The sequence below is a fragment of the Branchiostoma belcheri genome, unplaced genomic scaffold (genome assembly GCF_001625305.1).
Source record: "Branchiostoma belcheri isolate BF01 breed outbred unplaced genomic scaffold, Haploidv18h27 scaffold65, whole genome shotgun sequence".
NCBI classification, from domain to species: domain Eukaryota; kingdom Metazoa; phylum Chordata; class Leptocardii; order Amphioxiformes; family Branchiostomatidae; genus Branchiostoma; species Branchiostoma belcheri.
The window spans coordinates 1,679,528-1,690,594 of record NW_017804298.1 but is presented as its reverse complement, the minus strand read 5'-3'; the positions used below and the strand labels follow the sequence as shown (position 1 = coordinate 1,690,594).

Sequence of the window (11,067 nt, the reverse complement as noted above, 5' to 3'; positions counted from 1 at the left end):
AAAAGCACCAGGAAAAACAAAAAATAAATTTGAAATTTGTTCTCTAAATGCAAACACATATTGAGTTATTGACAGTAATACATGTATTGAGAAGTGATATAAGCTGAGGCAGACTATTGTGCGTGTGAAACTACATTTGGAAGACAAAACGGACAAAGCTAGGAATGATTAACCAATCACAGGAGGATCCATAGACAACATTGGTGTGAGATACAACAGTACAAAACTGCTGGATGAGACAAAGGAGCTGTACAAAACTACTTGGTGAGACACAAAAAAAAGGTTAAGGACGTTATCCATGTATGGTCTCCAACTCATACCAAATTTACCAAAATACAACTGACAAAATATTAGATTTCAAGAACTAACATAATTATGATCATGACAACTTGTATTACGTGATGCTAGACTCTACAGGAACATTTCTGTCATAAATTATTCAAAGAAAAAGGAACATATACCACATTACCAGCCCATTAGGTTGACTGACTTGTTACAAATGTCTCAAAGCAGGCTGCTAGCCATTGCAAAACAACAAATGAGAAGTGCAAGAACATCTCAAAATGAATATCACTACTAAAAGTGGATTGACAAACTTATGAAGACATTATAATTGATTTGAAGCCTTTTCTCTAAGCAGATGTATGATGAGAAAGTGAAGGAGACACCAGGTTCTATCTATAGTGTCTAACTCCTAGTCTGATCATGGCTTTGCCACAATTATTGGCAATCAAAACAATTTGATACAAAGCAGCAATTGACACAGATACATACATGTAGAAGTACATAGCAAACCATTACTTCATTACACATCCCTGGGTTTCCTAGGAATGGTCAAATTCAGAATATATTTCTTCAAGTTTTAGAAGACTTTCTTTGCTAGATATCATCACAGTAGTATTTCTTCAAGTTTTAGAAGACTTTCTTTGCTAGATATCATCACAGTAGTATGACTAAAAACATATCTTTTCTTCACTTGGCACTTTACAACAAATTACAGCACACGTAATTATACATCGCTCTGTAGTAAAAATGGACTTGAATTCATGAAATGAAGGTATATCTCGACTAATGGCTACAGTTCCCCTGGAAATGATATTATTCATATCTGACAACTTCTTTTGGTTATGTATAATGTAGAATTCAGATATCTGGAATGAACTTAACTACACATAGTCCTTCACTTCTCTCAGACTACGTATATAAGAAATGGCATGTACTGTCTACAGGAACTTGTGTTTAATCTCCAAGCAGATCATACGGTGGCCAGGCAGTATCCACTGGCCAGAGGAGTGTCCATTAGCCACTTAAGTTGTGTGGCCAATGGATACCGTCTGGCTAATGGATACTGCCTTAGCCTGGTTACCAAACCTATTTTAGCTCCCGAGTCCTACATCCTCTCTGCAAAGATGTACTAGGACTCTGGAGCTATTATACATAATTTGGTAACTAGGCTATACTGTCCGGCCAATTTGATACTGTCTTTTGCAGCCACCGAAATGTCTGCTTGGAGATTACTTGTGTTGCGACTTCAGGACATAGTCCTTTTGTTCTCTTAAACTACATATGTAAGAAATGGCATGTACTGTCTACAGGAGCTTGTGTAGTGACTTCAGGACTGTGGTGCTTCGCTGCCTGTCGTGTCAGCGGCTGGAGACACGTCCGACGAGACCAGCCAACTCGCGGTGGAGTCTATGTGCTGCCCGAGCGCCTTGTTCAGCTCGCCCGTGGGGCGGAACAGACTGGGCTCCGTGTTGCGGCGCTGCACTTTGGTCTTGCGTCGGCGCAGCATGTTGGCTTGTATGGCGGACGGCATGATGATGACCTGACCCGCGGGCTGGAGCCACGGCTCGCCGTCGATCTGCACCGGAATGTCGTTCTTCAGCGTCAGCTTGATGCTCTGTCCCTGCGCCACGCGAATCGCGCCACGGATCCCTCCCTGGATCTGCCCGAGGTGAACCACTCCCGTCAGCCCCACCACCTCCAGCGTCCCGTCGTTGTAGGACGGCGGGCTGAACGTTTCGGACGTCTCGTTCCCCCAAGGGTCGCACCCCGACCCCCAGCTGCGGATGTTCAGGAAGACGATCCCCTCGCACGTCGGGAGGTCGATGACCTGCCCGTCCACCTCCAGCTCGATCTGCCTCTGTAGATCCTTGCAGGACTTCCTGCCCATCATCTTGCGCAGGCTGAGCTTGACGTACACGCCCTTGTTGTGGAAGCGGCTGGTGAACTTCTCGGGGTTCTCCTCGCGCGCCAGGTGGAAGCCCAGGCACAGGTCCGCGTCAATCCCCACACCGAAGTAGTTGTTCATGATGCATACGTTGGGCTCGTCTCGAGGACCACTGCTCGCACCTAAAAACCATCAGGAAACAGAAAGCAGGGATTGAGATTACTGGTATTTCCAGACATTTTGTCAGTGACATTATGATCATAAGCTGGTGTGTTACGCCAAAGGGCGGTTATACCAGCTATACTGATACAGATACAGATCCATCAGTGTTGCTAAATGAACTTAATCACATGGCAACCATCAGGTAACTGTGGACCACGCCCGTCAGACCCACCACGGAGATTATTTCCGGATTTTTTGAGTGACATCCACCACTCGAGCGCTCATTATGATCCATAATGATGACTAGTGACAGTACTTAGTACATGTGTAGTAGTTTCTGAAAGGAACATTATGTAAGATTTTGGCCTAATTATAAAGTTGAAAATATTCTTCAGACCAAATTATTCCTGTGAATGACATGTATGTATATTGTAAGCTTGAAAGACTAGTACTTTTTCTGCATTAACAAATTTTACCTGAACCACTCGAAATTTAGTGTGTATGGATCATCCTAAAAACTGTTTAGAAACCAATGCCAATTTATTTGTTACGTGTCATGAGTCATACAGTAGGTGGAGAAAGCAGGAAATGATCATAACTTTTTCTAGGACCCTGACGTCACTTCCCCTGACCTCACCTCACCATCCCTGACATGCTGATGTATCAATGACTAAGGAAAATGACTATGGAAATACTTATAAGCAAAAGAGACACACTGAAATTTAAAATAAAACCTCCATACATGGAGGTAATAATATGCTGCAATTCATTCTTTCTTTTCACCTTTCTCTTTCCACAATGCAGCACTGCACTAAACCACCTTCAAACAAATCAAAGTTTCAGTTTCACATTCCAGATTCATGACTTTCAGTTCTACTTGTTTCAACACACACCTTATACTACAAGTACACATTTTGGCAAAGGAAAGTTAGATATACAATATTATACATACATAATGCAATATTCTAACTGAAGTCCATTCCAAGTCACACAAATTGTTGTCATTGATCGATACAAATGCTTAGAATTACACGTACATGTACTTTAATATTCTTTTTTTCCAAATAATTAAAAATCAATACAAACGTGATTGATGAACCCTTTTAGTGACTTGAAATAGACTTTTTCCTGGATACATGATCACAATGCTCACAGCTTATACAATTTATAAGATATAAATGTAGAAGATTGCAAGTGGCCAACACCTCTAAGCCTGGAACATTACTGTTTAATATAAATTATAATGATTTTATTTAACCTGCAATGGTACAGAAGGAACACTATAACCTTACCTGTAGATGACACAGCATTGTCCATGCTCTTCTCTTCCTCCATAGCTATAGTATAAGTTATACGTATACGTGACTAGAACAATTCGCCAACACCTCTAACTCTGGTATTATTTAATAATATGATTTTATTTAATCCACAATGGTACATAAAACACTGGTCGCATCAATTTTGGAAAGTCACAAGGCATTTGGAAACTCAAGTAAAAATTGATTTTCAACATTCAAGTTTCACATCAGTGTGTAGCTCTTGGTGTAATGAGCACAGTGATATGAAATTATTGTTCTGCAGTGTTCATAACTTAAGATATCATAAATAATAAATACAAGCAGACCAGTGGTCTTTCCTAACAGCCCGTCAGGCCTAACAACTAGCCCGCAAGTGTAAATTACAGGACCTTCGGTCTAAAGGCACTAGACTACAGGTGTAGATTCCCAGACCGCGGGCTGATTTACTCGAAAACCATTCAGACCGTCAGGCTAATTTCACCCCTGCAGTCTAAAAATTCTGGTCAAAAGGCCCACAAGACAGCCCTGGAAGTGTGAATTGATTAATGAATGCAGACTGTCTGTGCCAACTTGAGCCTGGGAGGGCTACATCTCAGACCGCGGTCTGGTGCCATTGATATGCAAAATCCACATTATCATAAGTAAGGAGAGCATGAAGTACAACCCACTTGCTAATTACACTGGTGTGAACATGTGAATTCTCATTAATTCAGTGGTTTACATTGGGTGCGGGCTGACTACTAAGCCCGCGCGGGCTAAAGTCAAGACTGCCAGGATATTCTCCTGGGCCTGACGGTGTGTATTCTAGACTGCCAGGCTTGCAATTTTTAAAGTCAAATATCTTGATAAATTTGTACATTCTGACCATAAAAAAACAACCTAATAAAGAAGGTAACATGATCTTTCCAATGGTATGGAAAAGATTACTGTACATCCAGGAATAACAGAGTTGAAAATCAGGGATTTCAACATAGCTGTCTCAAAATTCGGAAAGTGACATTCCAAAATTGAAGTGACCAGTGTTATAAGGAACGCAACAGCCTTACCTGTAGATGATGTAGCATTGTCCGTGCTCTTCTCCACCTCGTTTGGTTCAAACAGGATTGTCCAGCGGTCGAACTTGGAGTTGTCGGCGTCCCGTGCCTGGATGAGGAGCGAGAGCGGGTCGTCGTTCCCGGTGTACCCCGCTCCCCATCCCAGCACGCGGGCCAGGTCGTTCCCCGTCCCGATGGGCAGGATGGCGGTGGGCGGCGTGCTGCAGGTCAGGTCCTTGGAGATGCCGTCCAGACAGGACAGCACCCAGCCCACCGACCCGTCACCACCGCAGATCAGGATACGGTACTTCCTGACGTTACGGAAGGTCAGGAGGCCCGGCAGGGGGCCACCCTGGTCCAGGTCAAACACCTGTATAATGTGACATACGTAGTTGGTGTAATTAATTGATGATAATGGTGCATTTTACTCTTCAAAACCAGGTAGCAAATGAAAATTCAGCCTAACTTTTTCGTGTGTACGTAATATTGTTTAATGTTGACAAGTTTCTTTGAAAGTAGTAGTTAGAAGTGGTTGTAAATAGTTAATAATATAATGTTGTATTTTATAATGTGTAAGAGGACTCCAGGAAGAGTACTAGTTTGAGTGGTGCATAATCACTAATTTGGAGATTCATTAAACAAACAAACCTGGTGTGGGTTGAGGAGGTGCCTGAATGCGGAGAGGATCTCCACGCCCTGGCAGCCGCCGCTCTTGGTGTTGACGAAGACGAGCAGCGGGGTGACGGTGTTGGGGATCATGTTGGCCTCCACGTGGGGCAGCAGCATGGCCGCCACGCGCTTCTCGTCCACCGTCGACTCGTTCAGCATGGAGAGGGCGCGCAGGGCCGTGTCGGCCGACGAGAACGTCATGAAACTCGCGCCGTACTGCGGGTGGATCGGCCCGACGGTCGTGAACGTGTTTTTCCCCAGGAGTTCTGCCATGATGGAGACGTACTTTCCCGGCGCTAAACCGACGGGAAGGTTGTACACGAACAGTTCCACGGGTCCCTCCGGGTGGGAGGAGTTCCTGAGGTAGAATCTCGTCAGTTTCATCTGTCGTAGCGAGCCCTGCCGCGCGTCCACCAGCTGCGGCCAGGGGTACTCGTCACGCAGCATCACACGCTCTTGTACACCCTTGTCGATCAGAACTTCCACCAAGGAGTAGTGGCTGGGGTCTTCTTCTCGCAGTCCGAATTTTTCTAACGCCATCTGGATGGCTTCGTCTACTGTCGTGGTGTTGGTCACGGGGATGGTTTTGTAGGCTACGGCCACTCTTAGCATCCCAGGGTAAACCCTGATCATGCCCTTCTCTCCATGGCCTTTGTTGGCAAACCTCAGGCAGACCGCGGGCGCCTTCCCCTCACTGGCGCTGAGCTGGAAGGTGTCGTCGTTGTTGTTGAGCGGCTTCTCTGTCTCTGGGCTCTCCCTGTCCACCTGCGAGAGGTAGTAGTGGATGGGGTTGTCTACGATGTGATGAGACTTCATGGCCGCTTCCAGGACCTCCGCAGGGGACGCGCCGCGGGAAACTATCACCGTACGGAAGCAGTTCCGTTTTAAGGAGGCGCTACCGTCATACACTTTGACCGTCATTTTACTCTTGCCCTGTTCGTCTTGCGTTCCCGGCGTGCGCGCGTCGGCTGTGTCTTCGTCGTCTCGGTCTACTTTTACTTGTCGTTTCCGCCCGAACTGGCCCATTAGGGTTTCCGCGGCAACTGCAGCGGACGGCACGTGTACGCAGACGGGCGGTAACATTAGCTTCTGCAGCGCTCCGAAGCTGCATTCGGCTGGAATGGATCTGTAGCAGCCGGTGTGGGCCTTCACGCCGCACCACTCACATCTCATGCTGGCCAGGCATTCCGTGGTCCCGCAGTTTTTCTTACACACCACGCACTTGGCGGTGGCTCCGAGGTTTCCCTCCCGCCACAGGTGCGTGTGTACGGCCAGCATTAAGTCGTGCCTCTGCGGCTGGTATGCTGCGCACTGTCTGCAGTCGCTAACGGCAAAGTCCTGGCAGTCCGCGTGCACGTAGTACTCGCACACCTCGCACCGCAGCGCCCAGAGGTCGTCCAGCTTTTTCCTACAGACGTTGCAGAATTTTTTCTTAAAGTGTCGGCCAGCGTTGCTCCAGCAGTGTGCGACGGGATGTTTTACGAGTTGCGGTGCCAGCGAAGTACACGGTGTAACGATAGCTTGTCTACACTTATCGTGGCTGACGAAGTTGCACATCTCACACACATACCCCTGTCCCAGCACCCCCCACAGTAGCTCGGTACAGTGGTGGCAGTAAGTCGGCTTGTGGAAGGTTTTCTTATGAAAAAGGTGCCTTGAGCCGTGCTCTGGCTCTCGGGGCGACACTGGGCCCCCTCCCGGCACGAACACTGCCATGGCGGCGCCTGAAATTATTTTCATGCACGGCAAAAAGCCCCACGACCGCCCATATCACCGCGAACAGGTCCCACCTGATCAAGGATGCATACACACCGGAAGAGAGATCGGGGATGGCGGAGAAATGGCTGGCCGCACCCGTGCGGCCTGGTCCCGTTATACCCGTCCTTCCTTCCCCCTTTCCCTCGCCTATAACCGCATCTTAGAACGAGAGATTCGATCTTGTATAGCGTCTCGACAGTAGGAAACTACCTGCGTTCCTCTACCGTCCTGGCTGGGCGAATTTTCCGAGGAATACCTGAGGATTCAACCTGTAGCGGCGGCCGACTGCCAGTCATCTTCCTTCCTTTTACATTTTCTTCTTCTGACCTCCACGTCTCGCGGAATCTCGCTGTGTATCGCGAGACTTTTCCTGAGATCACAAAGGTCAAATTTGAGAGGTCAAATGAGGTCAGACCTCTTGCGAGAGGTGTCAATCAAAATTCACAGTCTGCACAGCTCCGTGCACTTTTCCAGCACAAAATTTGAGGTCTGATTTCGGCATATTTACTTACTTCACGCATGCACTCATCACAAACATTATCATCCGCTAAATCCTGCTCTGCACAGGGTTTAGATTGCTTATCTCAAAGATCTCGCTAGGTGTCGTTGCTAAGCTACCGCCGCAGGGACCAAGCTCCCCTGAGAGCAAAGGCACAGCATCGAAACAAAAAACATTAAAAAATCCTTTCGTTCAGCAAGAAAACTTGCACAAACTTGTCATAACTGCTAAGAATAATGTTTTGATCATTATTCCTCACTAGGTGTTGAAATAAAGTGATATTTGGTTGAAGGGACAGTCGTATTATTGTTTCTTTTGTTTCGATGCCTTCTGGAGAAAATCAGCAGGTCTTGCGTGACATGTGACATTTCATCATCAAAATTGTTATTAGAAACTGAATGGAGAAGTAGTTTAGTCCTGGGTTGGCCACAACCGCAGTCGTAAGTACGGTGTTCTTTCCACGATCCTTCAGAGTTCCTAGATATTCGGATATAAGATGGTTTACTAGCTTGTCAGATCGCTCTATAATTTTGCGCTTAGAGGTCATATTTTCGATCAGCTGTTTGTCCTTCTTTGTGTTGCCGATGCTTTGTTGTTTGTGCATAGATTATGCAGACAATAAACACATTCGTGCATGATTCAGAGGGACTACTTAAATGATACGTGTCATATATGTAGGCCTTGAAATACTTATCTTTTGGTTTGCACCCACATTTTTTCCGTTCACCTAAATTTGAGGTTAGGTAACGTTACATGCACCAGTTTCTTTGACAAGAAATGTCAAACCCTGTATTCCCACAGGCAAATGCCTGACATTTTTTTATTTCCCATTTTCATCAATGGGAATTTGCAATAGCATGAAAACCAAATTAATTAGCTAGTTGAGGAAACCTATAATTTTGTATTTTTTGCAGTGTACATTGTGCTATAATGTCAGCTCGAGAATAACATTCATTCTAAACATTTTATTCCAGTAAAATTTTGACAAAGGCAGTGCTTAAAGATCATAACAAGGATATAACGTTACTGTAACTTGAAACTTTTGCAATGTCTTTTAGTGTCATGCATTGTGAGCATGTAATATTGACACATTGACATAACAGTCTTACCCATCCCTCCACCTTATTTGACAGCTATCCCCTTCAAGTGACTTTAATCTGTTTAGGTTTATAGCATAGAATGGCATTTAACTGACCCCCATGCCCCGTAATAGTCAAAATGAATTCAATGCAATTGCAGCAGCAGTACTCTGAAAGAGGAATATCAGTAGTGTAGACTGTAGCTAACCAGAACAGGAACAAATGATCTTGACAGCTCCATAAAATAAAGAGTAGCTTGTTCAAGCAAAACACATAGACATTTTTACCTTGGAAGAAATGATATGGAGAAACATACAAATTTTGAAACCACACGCATACTTAGTAACGTTGCATGATACACTCATCTGCACACTTTTGAAGCACACACTTACTAGCACACGTAGTGGTACACACATCCTTGAGTTAAAGATTTATATGTTCAGTCTAATGACCTTTGAATGGTTGACTGGGACTGGGACCAAGGTTCAAAGATCTCTACTTTGCTACTGTGCAGCATTCATTATACACTCAGCTAATGCTACTCAGTGTGCACAGAAACCTCTACTAGTACTGCCATTGTTTTAAGCCAAGGTATGTGTCTCCTCAAGTTTAGGCCACACCAATTTAATTTCTTGGTTAACGGATTTTTCTAGAAAAAAAATGGAGCGGGCGGGCGAAATAAAAATAAAAATAAAAATTTGAGACCACCTGCCATACAGCCATGTAGTAAGCAATCCATTAAGTTAAGTTACAAAATGATATTATATTAGACACTTATTGAACTGAAAGGACCATTATTACATGTACATGAGCAACTTCTCTTACATCCCTTTACAATTATTCGTATTATTTTGCAAGATACACATCTTTACTGTATGAACAACAAACTGTCAGTTGACAAGACTCCCATCCAACTGGTTTCACTTTTATTCATCTTTCAAAGTTCCAAAGAGTGGTTTAAATCAGGGTGCTCTGTTCAGATTCCATTGTTTTCTTACAGTTCAGGGCACACAGCTTACCACTGGGCTGGGCATTCTATTGTGTCTGGCTGATATGGAAGTTATTTAGAGCTTGAAATTTACAATATCCTAAATATATGCTTTAGACAAATTTCCAGGAATGTGTAAAAGTTATTGGCTAAAGAATTAACTACTTTTACAGATATTTTATTTCTTTTTTTTAATCTTTTCCCAACTCCCAAATACTACCGGTAGTATACATTTTATATTTCCCATTATACACTTTAGGTATGCTACAGATACATTATACATAGCCATCATTCAAACAAATAGCCACAATGACACACTCTTCAAGTTGCCACAAATTCAATGGTCTAGGGTTTCACTATAAAGTCTTTGATGTATGGGGATTTTTATTTGTAGGGGGAAACATTTTATTTTAAAAATTAGATGTAATAATTGATGCATTATTTGCAATTGTACTCCTGTTTATAGGTATCTAAATAAGATGTAACTTTGTTAGAATGCCACATGCACATGTAGTATTTTTCACAGAGTAATTTCTACAATTAAAAGAAACTGTTTCCCCCTACTCGAAGTGGACTCTTCCGACCGTGAGAATTTAGTGAATGGACTTACATGTACGTGCATGGAGGACTTTTTGCTTTGCCAAATTCCCATGTTTGTGGTAGGATTTTGTACTTTTTGAGAGTAATACAGTTTGTGATGTCAGAATACATTGTTATGTCATGTCATTTTTACATATTCCCTGGAAAAAAAGATCGTTTTGAAGGTGTGTGTGCATGTGCCGCCCAGGCCGAGTTTATACGTTCGGCCGATTACTTTTAACGCCCGTTACTAGCACATGTTTCCGACACAATACGTGTTTCTAAATGAAATATAATATATATCTAAAAGGGAGATGATATGTTGTTACAGGCATGATGACTTAGTAAATCTGCCGTACGTTTGACTGTCGTCAGTGAAGTTTTGTCCCATGAATGGTGACATGTGCAGAGGGGGTGGGGGGCGAGTTCTATATCAAAAGAATTTTTTTTTGACGAACTTTTGAAGAGGCAACCTAGCTTTCCGAACAAATTGCACACAGAAAAATGTTTCTGCCTTGAAGCAATGTATTTTTAACGCTGTTAACTATGCCCAAATTTTGCAAAAAATTACAACGTACGCGGTGGATTTTGGGGCCCCAATTCGGGACCCGAGAGTATGGATTTTTGTTCTGTTTTTATTTTTATTTCATTTTGGCAAAAAAACGAAGCGGCGAATCCGTTAACCAAGGAAATAAATTGGTGTGGCCTAATTACTGTTTATCTGTTTGTAGTGACCTACAAATTTTATGCCATCACTTGTGCAACTTGGTTTAATCGATATTCTGGGTATCATAACATAGTATTTCAGAATCTGTATACTTCACAATTAAC

At 43.7% G+C, this 11,067-nt stretch overlaps 2 protein-coding genes across 2 annotated transcripts in view; one reads left to right on the top strand and one right to left on the bottom strand.

Annotated features, from left to right (window-relative positions):
• Positions 1–907: 907 nt before the first annotated feature.
• LOC109483592 (diacylglycerol kinase theta-like) lies at positions 908–7,412 on the bottom strand. The gene is made up of 3 exons (XM_019786625.1): positions 5,313–7,412; positions 4,677–5,034; positions 908–2,352 (listed from the first exon to the last, which is right to left on the bottom strand). Exons 1-3 carry the CDS (start codon positions 7,071–7,073, stop codon positions 1,613–1,615), a joined length of 2,859 nt encoding a protein of 952 aa, XP_019642184.1. The 5' UTR covers positions 7,074–7,412; the 3' UTR covers positions 908–1,612.
• Positions 7,413–7,920: 508 nt separating this feature from the next.
• LOC109483623 (transmembrane protein 56-B-like) overlaps positions 7,921–11,067 on the top strand; it is a 6,701-nt gene continuing 3,554 nt past the window's right edge. Inside the window, exon 1 of the mRNA XM_019786662.1 lies at positions 7,921–8,030. The gene's annotated coding sequence lies outside the window, so the exon portion shown is untranslated. The remainder of the gene's footprint in view (positions 8,031–11,067) is intronic.

What these genes read in the sequence shown, in the direction of transcription:
- LOC109483592 (XM_019786625.1), bottom strand. Translation starts at nt 7,073, where the DNA reads ATGAAAATAATTTCAGGCGCCGCCATGGCAGTGTTCGTGCCGGGAGGG. An exon ending in ACCTCCTCAACCCACACCAG is followed by an intron (nt 5,035 to 5,312) that starts GTTTGTTTGTTT and finishes CACATTATACAG; the next exon opens with GTGTTTGACCTGGACCAGGG. An exon ending in CAATGCTACATCATCTACAG is followed by an intron (nt 2,353 to 4,676) that starts GTAAGGCTGTTG and finishes GATGGTTTTTAG; the next exon opens with GTGCGAGCAGTGGTCCTCGA.